The sequence below is a fragment of the Carcharhinus amblyrhynchos genome, unplaced genomic scaffold (genome assembly GCF_965287045.1).
Source record: "Carcharhinus amblyrhynchos unplaced genomic scaffold, sCarAmb.v2.hapA scaffold_629, whole genome shotgun sequence".
Taxonomy (NCBI): Eukaryota; Metazoa; Chordata; class Chondrichthyes; order Carcharhiniformes; family Carcharhinidae; genus Carcharhinus; species Carcharhinus amblyrhynchos.
In genome coordinates, this window is record NW_027650369.1 from 40,422 (window position 1) to 54,859 (window position 14,438).

Here is a 14,438-nt window from a genome sequence, read left to right on the forward strand (position 1 = left end):
CGTTGTTTAAGAAGGGTGCCAGGCAAAAGGCGGGGAATTATAGGCCTGTTAGTTTAACGTCTGTTGTAGGTAAAATGTTAGAATCCGTCATCAAGGAGGAAATAGCGAGGCATCTTGAGGGGAACTGCTTGATAGAGCAGACGCAGCACGGTTTCGTTAAAGGGAAGTCGTGTCTGACAAATTTACTGGAGTTCTATGAGGATGTGTCTAGGGCGGTGGATAGAGGAGAGCCGGTGGATGTGGTCTTTCTTGATTTTCAGAAGGCGTTTGACAAGGTACCTCACAAGAGGTTATTGCAGAAGGTCAGGGGGCATGGAGTTGGGGGTAGGGTGTTAGCGTGGATAGAGGACTGGTTGTCAAATAGGAGGCAGAGAGTGGGGGTCAATGGGTGCTATTCAGATTGGCGGTTGGTGACTAGTGGAGTGCCCCAGGGGTCAGTGCTGGGGCCTCAGCTATTTACCATTTATATAGATGATCTGGAGGAGGGAACCGAGTGTAGGGTGTCGAAATTTGCTGATGACACCAAAATTGGTGGAAAGGCAAATTGTGCGGAGGGTGGGGAGAGTCTACAGAAGGATCTAGATAGGCTGGGCGAATGGGCCAGGAAATGGCAAATGGAATTTAATGTTGGCAAGTGCGAGGTGGTCCACTTTGGTAGGAATAATGGTAGGAAGGATTATTACTTACGTGGAGAAAAACTGCAGCAGGCGACGGTGCAGAGGGACCTCGGGGTCCTTGTGCATGAGTCGCAAAAACCCAGCTTGCAGGTGCAGCAGGTGGTCAGGAAGGCGAATGGGATGCTGGCCTTCATAGCGAGGGGATTGAATATAAAAGTAGGGAGGTCTTGCTGCGGCTGTATAGGGCATTGGTGAGGCCGCAGCTGGAGTACTGTGTGCAGTTTTGGGCGCCGTACTTACGCAAGGATATTTTGGCCTTGGAGGGAGTGCAGAGGAGGTTTACTAGGCTGATGCCGGAGTTGAGGGGGTTGAGCTATGAGAAGAGGCTGAATAAATTAGGCTTCATTGAGACGTATAAGATGATGAATGGGATGGATAGGATAGAGGTGGAGAGACTCTTCCCGCTCAGAAAGGATAGCAGGACTAGGGGGCACAGCCTCAAGATAAAGGGGGGGTGGTTTAGAACAGAGTTGAGGAGGAACTTCTTCACTCAAAGGGTGGTGAATCTCTGGAATTCTCTGCCCGTTGAAGTGGTGGAGGCTACCTCGCTAAATATTTTTAAGAAGCGGGTTGATGGGTTTTTGATAAGAGAGGGGATTAAGGGTTATGGGGAGAGGGCGGGAATGTGGAACTGAGCCACGACAGATCAGCCATGATCTTATTGAATGGCGGGGCAGGCTCAAAGGGCTAGATGGCCTACTCCTGCTCCTATTTCTTATGTTCTTAGTCCAGTCCAGTTTCTGGTCAATGTTGATAGTGGGGGATTGAGCGATGGCAATGCCATTGAATGTCAAGCAGAGGGGGTTGGATTCTCTCTTGTTGGAGGTGGCCATTTATTGGCATTTGCCACGTAAGGGACCAAGCCTGAATCTTGTCCCAGGTTTTATGTGGGATGGACTGCTTCAGTATCTGAGGAATGGTGCTGAACATTGTACCATCATCAACCAACTTCCCCATCTTACGATGGGAACCAGGTCATCGATGAAGCAGCCAAAGATGGTTGGGGTCTCGAACGCTACCCTGAGGAACCCCTGCAGAGATGTCCTGGAACTGAGATAACTGACCTCCAACCACCATCCTTAGTGTCAGGTCTGACTCCAACCATATAAACGGGATTAGTTATAGTGAAATGGTGGTGAGTCGAAATTCAGGTGGTGCTGAATATGTTGAAGTCATCAACTATTCCCTCCGCAAATCGCGACAATGTCTGTGATTAGACGAGATTCCGCACTGGCAGCTCCAGGTTAGCCACATAAGCTTCTCTCGCTGAGCAGAGTGGAGATAACAGAAGAGTGTGACATCGCAAAGCGAGCGGAGACCAAGAACCATGAGGGGTTTCAGAAGAACACCCATTGCTCTCCCCACCCACTGCCCACAGCAGCCCGTTACCTCTCTCCCCCACCCCGAGCCAAAGTGTTAAAATCCATTGAGATCCATAGAATCCCATCAAGTCTGCACCGACCACAATCCCACCCAGGCCCCTGTAATCCCACACATTTACCCTGCTAATCCCCCGAACGTTAGGGGACAATTTAGCATGGCCAATCCACCTAACCTGCACATCTTTGGACTTTGAAAGGAAACCGGACGCAGACGCGGGGAGAACGTGCAGACTCCACACGGACGGTGACCCGAGGCTGGAATTGAACCCGGGTCCCTGGCGCTGTGAGGTAGCAGTGCTAACCGCTGTGCCACCGTACTGCCCCTATACTCTGAGATTTCACACTGCAGCCATCAAACATCATGGCCAGAATTTTACCAGCCCACCCCGCCACGGGGATCGGAGAGGGTGAGGGGCGGATAACGGGAAGGTCCGTTGACTTTGGGTGTGATTTTCTGATCTCGGGTCAAGCGAGGCCGTAGAATCCCCCCACGTTAGGCTGCACTGATGGACTGTACCGTGCACGGCTAAGGGGGTGCGAGGCCTCAGGCACAACAGTCAAACATGAGGTGTTAAACAGAAGGACAGAGAAACATAGAGGTCGGAACCTTCCCGTCCTGCCAGTTGGCAGACCCGCCGAAGCCGACCTCCCCACCCCCCGCCAGACAAGCCAAGCAAATCGTCACCAGCTCCGGCAGGACTGGGAAATCCCAACGGCCGCAGGAAAACCCACCGGAAAATTCCGGCCGGAGTGCAACACTCCGGAATTCACTTCTGGGGTTAAGGGTCGAGGCAGGAAACTTTGAAGGGGCGGTTCAGAGAGATGGATAGAGAGGGTGGAGGGGTCTGGGGGTGTGAGCAAGACCACCGCCCGGTGTGGTGGGTGAACACATTGGCTGGGGGCTCGTTATGGGATTACAAACCGAGGAACAGGGGCAAACGTCACTGATCCCAACATTCAACACGACTGGGCTCGATCTTCTACCTGAATCATAGAAACCCAGGAAGTTACAGTGAAAAAACCCCCTAGCTCGGGTGCTTTGTAATGAGTTGATTTGGAACATTAAGAGTGATTGAGGGAGATAGAGCAGAATGGGATTAAGTTGTGCTCAGAGCCGGAAGTTTGCTATTTCCCAGGATTGTACATAGTGAGGTCTCTTTAATCCTGTTAGCCTTCCACAAGAAGCAGAAAACCTTGACAGCACAAACTGTGTGTGTGGGACATAAACACCAGAGGGAGGGGCAAGAGGTCTAGTGGAAAACCTTGGCGAGTGAAAAAGCAGCAACTCCCTTCTTGCTCTCTCTCAGTTTTCACACGAGGCTTTGACTGGAAGAACTTCCCTCCTCTCCTCGACAGGAAACTGCAGGATCCAGCCACAAATTTTCCCAATGACACAGTCATCCGACAGGCCGGAGAGTGGGGGGGGGTGCGGTTTGTGGTCCATCTTCCGCCAGCTGGACAAAACGTAACCCAGTTCAGGGATCGGTCAGGGTGGCCTTTACTGACAGTGCAGCGACAGGATGGTGCTGAGGTCAAACTGTCTCCTCACCGTCCTGGCTACGTAGGAAGTATGGATCCCCTCGCTTCCTCCCTGTTCAGGAACTGGCCGATTTCCTGCCCAAGAGATCGCCACCGTTCCAGGACCGTCTCTTCCAACAGGATTTGCCTTTTGAGAAATGGCTTTGTGTTTGCCTTTTCCCTAGCCCTGTGGTTTCATCAGTTTGAAGTCTCACAACACCAGCTTAAAGTCCAACAGGTTTGCTGGACTTTAACCTGATGGACTTTAACCTGATGGACTTTAACCTGGTGTTGTGAGACTTCTTACTGTGTTTATCCCAGTCCAACACCAGCATCTCCACATCACAACCCCCCAGTTCGGCAGTTTTGGTCCCCTTTATCTGAGGAATGGTGTAGTGTTATTGGAGACAGTTCAGAGGAGGTTCATGAGCTTGATTCCAGAGATGAGGGTATGAAGAGAGATTGAGGCCTATACTCTCTGGAATTGAGAAGAACGAGGGGAGAACAAATTGAGGTTTAAGAACATAAGAACATAAGAAATAGGAGCAGGAGTAGGCCATCTAGCCCTTCGAGCCTGCCCCGCCATTCAATAAGATCATGGCTGATCTGTTGTGGCTCAGTTCCACTTTCCCGCCCTCTCCCCATAACCCTTAATCCCCTCTCTTATCAAGAACCCATCAACCCGCTTCTTAAAAATATTTAGCGAGGCAGCCTCCACCACTTCAACGGGCAGAGAATTCCAGAGATTCACCACCCTTTGGGTGAAGAAGTTCCTCCTCAACTCCGTTCTAAACCGCCTCCCCTTTATCTTGAGGCTGTGCCCCCTAGTCCTACTGTCTTTTTTGAGCGGGAAGAGTCTCTCCACCTCTATCCTATCCATCCCATTCATCATCTTATACGTCTCAATGAGATCTCCCCTCATTCTTCTAAACTCTAACGAGTACAAGCCTAGTTTATTCAGCCTCTCCTCATAGCTCAATCCCCTCAACTCCGGTATCAGCCTAGTAAACCTCCTCTGCACTCCCTCCAGGGCCAAAATATCCTTGCGCAGGTACGGCGCCCAAAACTGCACACAGTACTCCAGCTGCGGCCTCACCAATGCCCTATACAGCTGCAGCAAGACCTCCCTACTTTTATATTCAATCCCCCTCGCTATGAAGGTCAGCATCCCATTCGCCTTCCTGACCACCTGCTGCACCTGCAAGCTGGGTTTTTGCGACTCATGCACAAGGACCCCGAGGTCCCTCTGCACCGTCGCCTGCTGCAGTTTTTCGCCACGTAAGTAATAGTCCTTCCTACCATTCTTCCTACCAAAGTGGACCACCTCACACTTGCCAACATTAAATTCCATTTGCCATTTCCTGGCCCATTCGCCCAGCCTATCTAGATCCTTCTGCAGACTCTCCACACCCTCCGCACAATTTGCCTTTCCCCCAATCTTGGTGTCATCAGCAAATTTCGACACCCTGCACTCGGTTCCCTCCTCCAGATCATCTATATAAATGGTAAATACAAGATGATAAAAAGGCATGGATATTTACCATTTATATAGATGATCTGGAGGAGGGAACCGAGTGCAGGGTGTCGAAATTTGCTGATGACACCAAGATTGGGGGAAAGGCAAATTGTGCGGAGGGTGTGGAGAGTCTGCAGAAGGATCTAGATAGGCTGGGTGAATGGGCCAGGAAATGGCAAATGGAATTTAATGTTGGCAAGTGTGAGGTGGTCCACTTTGGTAGGAAGAATGGTAGGAAGGACTATTACTTACGGGGCGAAAAACTGCAGCAGGCGACGGTGCAGAGGGACCTCGGGGTCCTTGTGCATGAGTCGCAAAAACCCAGCTTGCAGGTGCAGCAGGTGGTCAGGAAGGCGAATGGGATGCTGGCCTTCATAGCGAGGGGGATTGAATATAAAAGTAGGGAGGTCTTGCTGCAGCTGTATAGGGCATTGGTGAGGCCGCAGCTGGAGTACTGTGTGCAGTTTTGGGCGCCGCACCTGCGCAAGGATATTTTGGCCCTGGAGGGAGTGCAGAGGAGGTTTACTAGGCTGATACCGGAGTTGAGGGGATTGAGCTATGAGGAGAGGCTGAATAAACTAGGCTTGTACTCGTTAGAGTTTAGAAGAATGAGGGGAGATCTCATTGAGACGTATAAGATGATGAATGGGATGGATAGGATAGAGGTGGAGAGACTCTTCCCGCTCAAAAAAGACAGTAGGACTAGGGGGCACAGCCTCAAGATAAAGGGGGGGCGGTTTAGAACGGAGTTGAGGAGGAACTTCTTCACTCAAAGGGTGGTGAATCTCTGGAATTCTCTGCCCGTTGAAGTGGTGGAGGCTGCCTCGCTAAATATTTTTAAGAAGCGGGTTGATGGGTTCTTGATAAGAGAGGGGATTAAGGGTTATGGGGAGAGGGCGGGAAAGTGGAACTGAGCCACGACAGATCAGCCATGATCTTATTGAATGGCGGGGCAGGCTCGAAGGGCTAGATGGCCTACTCCTGCTCCTATTTCTTATGTTCTTATGTTCTTAAAGTAGACACGGAGCAGATGCTTCCGCTGGTGGGACAGTCTAGGACGAGAGGTCATAGTCTTAGGATAAGGGGTATCAAATTTAAAACAGAGTTGAGGAGAAACTACTTCTCCCAAAGAATCCCTATAGTGCAGGAGGAGGCCATTCAGTCCATCGAGTCTGCAGCGATCACAATCTCACCCAGGCCCTATCCCCATACATTTATCCCAGCAGGATTGTGAATCTGAGAGTGTGGCGGATGCTGGGACAGTGAGTACATTTAAGGAGGAGTTAAATGGATTTTTAATTGGGAATGGGTTGAAGAGAGAAGGCAGGAAAATGGGGATGAGGAGCATATCAGCCATGATCAAATGGTGGAGCAGACTCGATGGGCTAAATGGCCTAATTCTGCTCCTATATCTTATGAACCTCTAAGGTCTGGGCTTGTCAGTGATGCCCTGTTCCTTACTGCGATTGTCCAGGAGGAGGTCCATTATAACACAAATCCAGTACATCTTTTATCACAGGATATGGGCAGTACTGGCTCGGCCAGCTTTTGTTGCCCATCCCTTATTGCCCCTTGAGAAGGTGGTGGTGAGCCACCTTCTTGAACCCGCTGCAGTCCATGTGATGTAGGCACACCCACAGTGCTGTTCATAGATCATAGAACCCCACAAAAAGAGGCCCTTCGGCCCGTCGAGTCTGCACTGACCACAATCCCACCCAGGCCCTATCCCCACTAATCCCTCTAACCTACACATCCCTGGACAGGGGGAATTTCTCAGCATGGCCAATCAACCTAACCCGCATATCTTCAGACTGTGGGAGGAATCCGGAGCACCCGGAGGAAACCCATGAAGACATGGGGAGAATGTGTAAACCCCACACAGACAGTGACCCGAGCCGGGAATCGAACCCAGGTCCCTGGAGCTGTGAAGCAGCAGTGCTAACCACTGTGCTACCGTGCCGCCCAGGTAGCTAGGGAGGGAATTCCAGGATTTTGACCCAGCGACACTGAAGGAACAGTGATGTATTTCCAAGTCAGGTATTCATGAAGGTCCTGCCTTCTCAACCCTGCCCCTCACCTGAGCTGTGGTGATTCTCAGGTTAAATCACCACCGAACCTGGTGATGATGGATTGCCTGGATTGGGAGGTATGCCTTATGAGGATAGGTTGAGGGAGCTGGGTCTCTTCTCCCTGGAGAGATGAAGGTTGAAAGGTGACCTGATAGAGGTGTATAAGATGTTGAGAGGAATAGATAGGGTGGATTCTCGGAGGCTTTTTCCCAGGGCTGAAATGGTCGCTACGAGAGGACACAGGTTTAAGGTGCTGGGGAGCAGGTACAGAGGAGATGTCAGGGGTAAGTTTTTCACTCAGAGGGTGGTGAGTGAGTGGAATCGGCTGCCGTCGGTGGTGGTAGAGGCGAACTCGCTGGGGTCTTTTAAAAGACTTCTGGATGAGTACATGGAATTTAATGGGATTGAGGGTTATAGATAGGCCTGGTAGGTAGGGATATGATCGGTGCAACTTGTGGGCCAAAGAGCCTGTTTGTGCTGTAGTGTTCTATCTTCTATGTTCAAACAGCTCTCTCCTCAAAACAGAGAGCAGCCTATGGTCATCTGGGACTCTGGCAACTTTACTTTTAGACAGTTGAGATTATGGGTTTGGAAGGTGCTGTCAAAGGAACCTCAGTGAATTGCTGCATCGTGTAGATGGTACACGCGGCTGCCACTGTGCATCGGTCATGGAGGGAGTGAAGGTTCAAGGCAGTGGATTGGGTGTCACTCGAGTGGCTATTCTGCCTGGATGGTGTTGAGTTCATAAGAATCACAAGAACTAGGAGCAGTAGTAGGCCATTGAGCCCCTCGGGCCGGCTCCATCGCCATTCAATAGAATCATGGCTGATCTTGTCTCAGTTTCAACTCCACTTTTTCCCAGAGCAGGAATGACAATTATGAGGGGCACGAGTTCAAGGTAAAGGGGGAAAGGTTCAGTAGAGATGTAAGGGTGAAGTTTTTAACACAGAGAGTGGTGGGGGCCTGGAATGAATGCCAAGTGAGGTGGTTGAGGCAAACATATTAGCAACATTTAAGACCTGTCTGGATAGACCCGAGAACAGGTGGGAAATAGTCGGACACAGGCGGTTGGCCGAGATAGGACAATGTGATGGGCACAGGCTTGGTGGGTCGACGGGCCTGTTCCTGTGCTGTACTGTTCTTTGTTCACTTTCCTGTCTGTTCGCCATATCCTTTCAACCCATTACTAATTAAACATCTGTCCTATCTCCTCCTTAAATTTACTCAGTGTCCCGGCGTCTGGGGCAGAGAATTCCACAGATTCATCACCCTTTGAGAGAAGTAGCTTCTCCTCATCTCTCTTTTAAATCTGCTGCCCCTTATCCTATGACCTCTTGTTCGAGATCACCCCACAACAGGAAACATCTTTTCTATGGTGACTTTGTCCATCCTGCTTTAGCATCTTATATCCCTCAATTCGATCTCCCCAAACCCTTCTCGAGAGCTCTAAACTGTTCAATCTCTCTTCATAAGACAAACACCTCAACTCTGGAATCAATCTAGTGAACCTCCTCTGAACCACCTCCAATGTAACTACATCCCTCCACGGGTAATGGGGAGCAAATCTGTGCACAATATTCCAGTTGCGGTCTCATTAATGCCTTGTACAGTTGCAGCAACACTTCCTCACTTTTATACTCTATTCCTTTAGCAATAAAATGCCAAGATTCCATTTAACTTCCTTATTTCCTGCTGTAGCTGCATACTAACTTCCTGCGATTTGTGCACGAGGACACCAGATCCCTCTACACCAAAGCACTCTGAAGTTTCCCTCCATGTAGATAATAATTTGCTTTGCATTTATCTTGCCAGTGGATAACCTCACACTTATCCACATTAAACTCCATCTGCCAAATCTCTCCCCATTCACTATCCATTTATGTTGGGAAATTTCTTATCATACAATTGCAACTTACTATCCCACATGTTTAAGTGCTTTTTTTGTGTTGTTGGAGCCACACTCATCCAGGCAAATATAAAATTCTAATCTATATAAGCCAGGGGATCAGAACAGGTGCCAAAGTGGGGGTATCGCAGTTTTTGTTGTGTTCTCAGTAGCACACCACGCCTCTATCACAAGTAATGTTTCACACAAATCTAATTGGTGGCTCACATCCAGTCAACTGGCTCAGTGGGTAACACTCTCAGAAGCGTGTGTGTCCAAGTCCCACTATCGCTCAAAATCTAGGCTACCACGCCCAGCGCAGTTCCGGAGGAGGGCTGCACTGTCTGAGGTGCTGTCTTTTGAATGAGGTGTTAAACCAAAGTCCAGTCTGGTGGCCATAAAAGAAACCATTGCATTATTGGAAGAGTCGGGGGTTGGGGAGGGATTGAGGATAGGAATGGGGGTAATTAGGGAGGGACGGCGGAAAGGACAGGGGAGGGCTTGAGAGTAAGGACGGGGGAGGGCTTGAGAGTAAGGACGGGGGAGGGCTTGAGAGTAAGGACGGGGAGGGCTTGAGAGTAAGGACGGGGGAGGGCTTGAGAGTAAGGACGGGGGAGGGCTTGAGAGTAAGGACGGGGGAGGGCTTGAGAGTAAGGACGGGGGAGGGCTTGAGAGTAAGGACGGGGGAGGGCTTGAGAGTAAGGACGGGGGAGGGCTTGAGAGTAAGGACGGGGGAGGGCTTGAGAGTAAGGACGGGGGAGGGCTTGAGAGTAAGGACGGGGGAGGGCTTGAGAGTAAGGACGGGGGAGGGCTTGAGAGTAAGGACGGGGGAGGGCTTGAGAGTAAGGACGGGGGAGGGCTTGAGAGTAAGGACGGGGGAGGGCTTGAGAGTAAGGACGGGGGAGGGCTTGAGAGTAAGGACGGGGGAGGGCTTGAGAGTAAGGACGGGGGAGGGCTTGAGAGTAAGGACGGGGGAGGGCTTGAGAGTAAGGACGGGGGAGGGCTTGAGAGTAAGGACGGGGGAGGGCTTGAGAGTAAGGACGGGGGAGGGCTTGAGAGTAAGGACGGGGGAGGGCTTGAGAGTAAGGACGGGGGAGGGCTTGAGAGTAAGGACGGGGGAGGGCTTGAGAGTAAGGACGGGGGAGGGCTTGAGAGTAAGGACGGGGGAGGGCTTGAGAGTAAGGACGGGGGAGGGCTTGAGAGTAAGGACGGGGGAGGGCTTGAGAGTAAGGACGGGGGAGGGCTTGAGAGTAAGGACGGGGGAGGGCTTGAGAGTAAGGACGGGGGAGGGCTTGAGAGTAAGGACGGGGGAGGGCTTGAGGGTAAGGACGGGGGAGGGCTTGAGGGTAAGGACGGGGGAGGGCTTGAGGGTAAGGACGGGGGAGGGCTTGAGGGTAAGGACGGGGGAGGGCTTGAGGGTAAGGACGGGGGAGGGCTTGAGGGTAAGGACGGGGGAGGGATTGAGGGTAAGGACGGGGGAGGGCTTGAGGGTAAGGACGGGGGAGGGCTTGAGGGTAAGGACGGGGGAGGGCTTGAGGGTAAGGACGGGGGAGGGCTTGAGGGTAAGGACGGGGGAGGGCTTGAGGGTAAGGACGGGGGAGGGCTTGAGGGTAAGGACGGGGGAGGGCTTGAGGGTAAGGACGGGGGAGGGCTTGAGGGTAAGGACGGGGGAGGGATTGAGGGTAAGGACGGGGGAGGGATTGAGGGTAAGGACGGGGGAGGGCTTGAGGGTAAGGACGGGGGAGGGCTTGAGGGTAAGGACGGGGGAGGGCTTGAGGGTAAGGACGGGGGAGGGCTTGAGGGTAAGGACGGGGGAGGGATTGAGGGTAAGGACGGGGGAGGGATTGAGGGTAAGGACGGGGGAGGGATTGAGGGTAAGGACGGGGGAGGGATTAGGGGTAAGGACGGGGGAGGGATTGAGGGTAAGGACGGGGGAGGGATTGAGGGTAACGGGGAGGGCTTGAGGGTAGGAATGAGGGAGGGAGGGAGGAACTGGTGTCCCATTCAATACTTACCCTCAAATAACATCACGGAACTCTCTCTCTAACGACACTGTGGGTGAACCCACAGTCCATGCACTGCAGCGATTCAAGAAGGTGGCTCACCCCCACCTTCTCAAAGACAAGCAGTGATGGGGCAATAAATACTGGCCAGACAGCAACGCCCAAGTCCCAAGAATGAATTTTAAAAAAGCAGATTATCGAACTATCTCACCACTGGCCAGGGGAATTCCAGGATTTCCTGCTACAGCCTGCATGGAAGGTGCAAGGGAATGGTTTACATTGGGTGACTCAGTAACAGGGAGTAAAGGCACTAACATCATTACAATTCACTGCTGCTCCCCCATTGCCCAGGGCCAAGGGAGCCTATCCGGGGCCGAGGGAGCTTACCCGGGGAGGGAGGAAGTGGGGGAGGGAGGGAGGGAGGAAGTGGGGGAGGGAGGGAGGCCGGGGAAAAGGCTGTGCATTGAAGGAAGTGGAACTCTCACCTGGATTTCGAAGTGGAGGTTTTCATCCAAGTGTTCCTCCTGAGCAGCAACAAGTGGAAATGGGGAGAAAACACACAGCGCAGTTATTAGAAAACATTCCAGTAAAACAAATCAGGAAAACTCATTTCCACATCTCATCGACAGTCAATCAGCTCAGGAGCAGAACCTGGGGAGCACTTTCACAACCCAGATCCAAGCTTCAAAGCACCGTTTATTCAGAATTCCACAACACTCCTTTCCTCTCATCATCCACCCCAATCTCCCCCCACCCTGTAACCCGACATTCATACCGCCATACACACCCCATTACCGCAATCCCTCCCCCATTCTTATCCCTAATCCCTCCTCCCCAGTTCTTACTCTCAATCCCTCCCCCGTCCTTACCCCCAATCCCTCCCCCGTTCTTACCCCCAATCCCTCCCCCGTCCTTACCCCAATCCCTCCCCGTCCTTACCCCCAATCCCTCCCCCGTCCTTACCCCCATTCCCTCCCCCGTCCTTACCCCAATCCCTCCCCCGTCCTTACCCCCAATCCCTCCCCCGTCCTTACCCCCAATCCCTCCCCCGTCCTTACCCCCAATCCCTCCCCCGTCCTTACCCCCAATCCCTCCCCCGTCCTTACCCCCAATCCCTCCCCCGTCCTTACCCCCAATCCCTCCCCCATCCTTACCCCTAATCCCTCTCCCATCCTTACCCCCAATCCCTCCCCCGTTCTTACTCTCAATCCCTCCCCATTCTTACTCCCAATCCCTCCTCCATTCTTAGTCTCAATCCCATTCTTACCCTCATGCCCCCATGTTACCCCCCCAACATTTCCTGACCACTATGCACCCAGTTCTACCCTCTGTTGCTGGGTGTTCAGCAATTGGCCTCAGTCACGTTTACCCGGGGAGGGGGAGATGGAGAAAGTCTCACATGATTCCGATACCTCAGTGGTGAACGTGACAGGACAGTTGTTAAGGACGGGCTGGAGCTTGTGTCTGGTGTGAGGTCAGTGCTCTATCTTCCAGACCCATGGCCACCACCATCTAGAAGGACAAGGGCAGCAGATACACCACCACCTGCAACTTCCCCTCCAAGTCACTCACCATTCTGACTTGGAAATATGTTGGCCGTTCCTTCACTGTCGCTGGGTCAAAATCCTGGAACTCCCTCCCTAACAGCACTGTGGGTGTACCTACACCACGTGGACTGCAGCGGGTTCAAGAAGGCAGCTCACCACCACCTTCTCAAGGGGCAATTAAGGGTGGGCAATAAATGCTGGCCTAGCCGACAACACCCACGTCCCATAAATAAATGAATGAAATACTTTCAGAGAGACAGCCTGAAGCTTTCTACATGTCTTTGACACTCAGCTGAGAAACACAGGTAAACACATTGCTGGCCAAAACCAGAAGCCATCAATATCAGACGGTGACTAATAAATTAGACGGCAAATTCAGAGGAAACTTCCCTGCCCACTGAGAAGCAAGAATGTGGAACTCACTGCTCAGGGAGTGTTTGAGGTTTATTGGTGGCACGGTGGCACAGTGGTTAGCACAGCTGCCTCACAGCGCCAGAGACCTGGGTTTGATTCCAGCTTCCGGTGGCTTTCTATGTGGAGTTTGCACATTTTACTTCTGTCTGCATGGGTTTCCTTCCACAGTCCGAAAGACGTGCTGGTTAGGGTGCACTGGCCGTGCTAAATTCTCCCTCCGTGTACCCAAACAGGCGCCAGAGTGTGGCAACTACGGGATTTTCACAGTAGCTTCAATGCAGTGTTAATGTAAGCCTACTTAAAGTTTATTTATTAGACACAAGTAGGCTGACAGTAACTGCAATGAAGTTACTGTGAAAATCCCTCTAGTTGGCACACTCTGGTGCCTGTTCGGGTACACTGAGAGAGAATTTAGCACGGCCAATGCACCCTAACCAGCACGTCTTCGGACTTTGGGAGGAAACTGGAGGAAACCCATGCAGACACGGGGAGAACGTGCAAACTCCACACAGTGACCCAAGCTTATGACTTGTGACACTAGTAAACTTTAACTGAGCCTAAGAAGGGAGTTAGAAATGTACGAGAATGAATAGAAGGTTGATAGAGATGGGGTAAGGGGGAGGGGGCTCGAGTACAGCACGAACACTAGCAGGGACGAGTTGGGGGCGAAGGGCCTGTGTCCCTGCAGCTTACTTTGTCACGTCTGGCGCAGTGGTTGGTCGGGCCGTCTTTCGAAGCGCCTCAATCCAGTTCCTCCGAATCCCAGACGTCATCGCTGACAGAGTATAGACGGACTCCTTCGTCTAGGAAACAGAAACATGAGGGTATTAAAGGGACGTTGGTAACCTGGCCAAGGATAGCAAGGCAGGGAGGAGCAGAGAGCGGCTATCCATCCTGTCAGTGGGGAGGATATATTGAGTCAGGGTTTCGAGGGTCAGTTTTAGGACCTCTGCCTTACCTTGTTAATGATAAATAACCTAGTCTTGGGGGAAGAGAGTACAATCTTGGAACTTTTAAGCGAGCTAGCTGGCAGTGAGGAGGGTAGCTGAAGGCTTCAGGAGGGCAAGAAACTGGCAAAACGAGCAGAGACATGCAAGAGGCAATTCGAAGCAAACACAGATACAGCCAAGTGATCAGAAAAACCAATCGAATGTTATTGTTTATTGCGAGGGGAACTGATTACATAGAAACTAGAAGCAGGAATAGACCATTTGGTCCTTCGAGCCTGCTCCATCATTCACTCTGATCATGTCTGATCGTCAAATTCAATAACCCAATACCCCCCTTCCCCCCATATCCCTCAATCCCTTTGGCCCTGAGAGTTATATCTCATTTCTTCTTGAAATCAGACCATGTTTTGGCCTCCACTACTTTCTGTGGGAATGAATTCCCCACACTCGCCACCTCTGGGTGAAGAAATTTCTCCT

The 14,438-nt window shown here is 51.7% G+C and overlaps 1 protein-coding gene across 1 annotated transcript in view; it reads right to left on the minus strand.

Annotated features, from left to right (window-relative positions):
- LOC145339718 (TRIO and F-actin-binding protein-like) overlaps window positions 1–14,438 on the minus strand; it is a 54,920-nt gene that overhangs the window by 24,754 nt on the left and 15,728 nt on the right. The window contains exons 5-6 of the mRNA XM_080184238.1: window positions 13,705–13,814; window positions 11,536–11,574 (exon numbers count right to left, since the gene is read on the minus strand). Of these exons, the coding sequence (XP_080040364.1) occupies window positions 11,536–11,574; window positions 13,705–13,814 (149 nt within the window). The remainder of the gene's footprint in view (window positions 1–11,535; window positions 11,575–13,704; window positions 13,815–14,438) is intronic.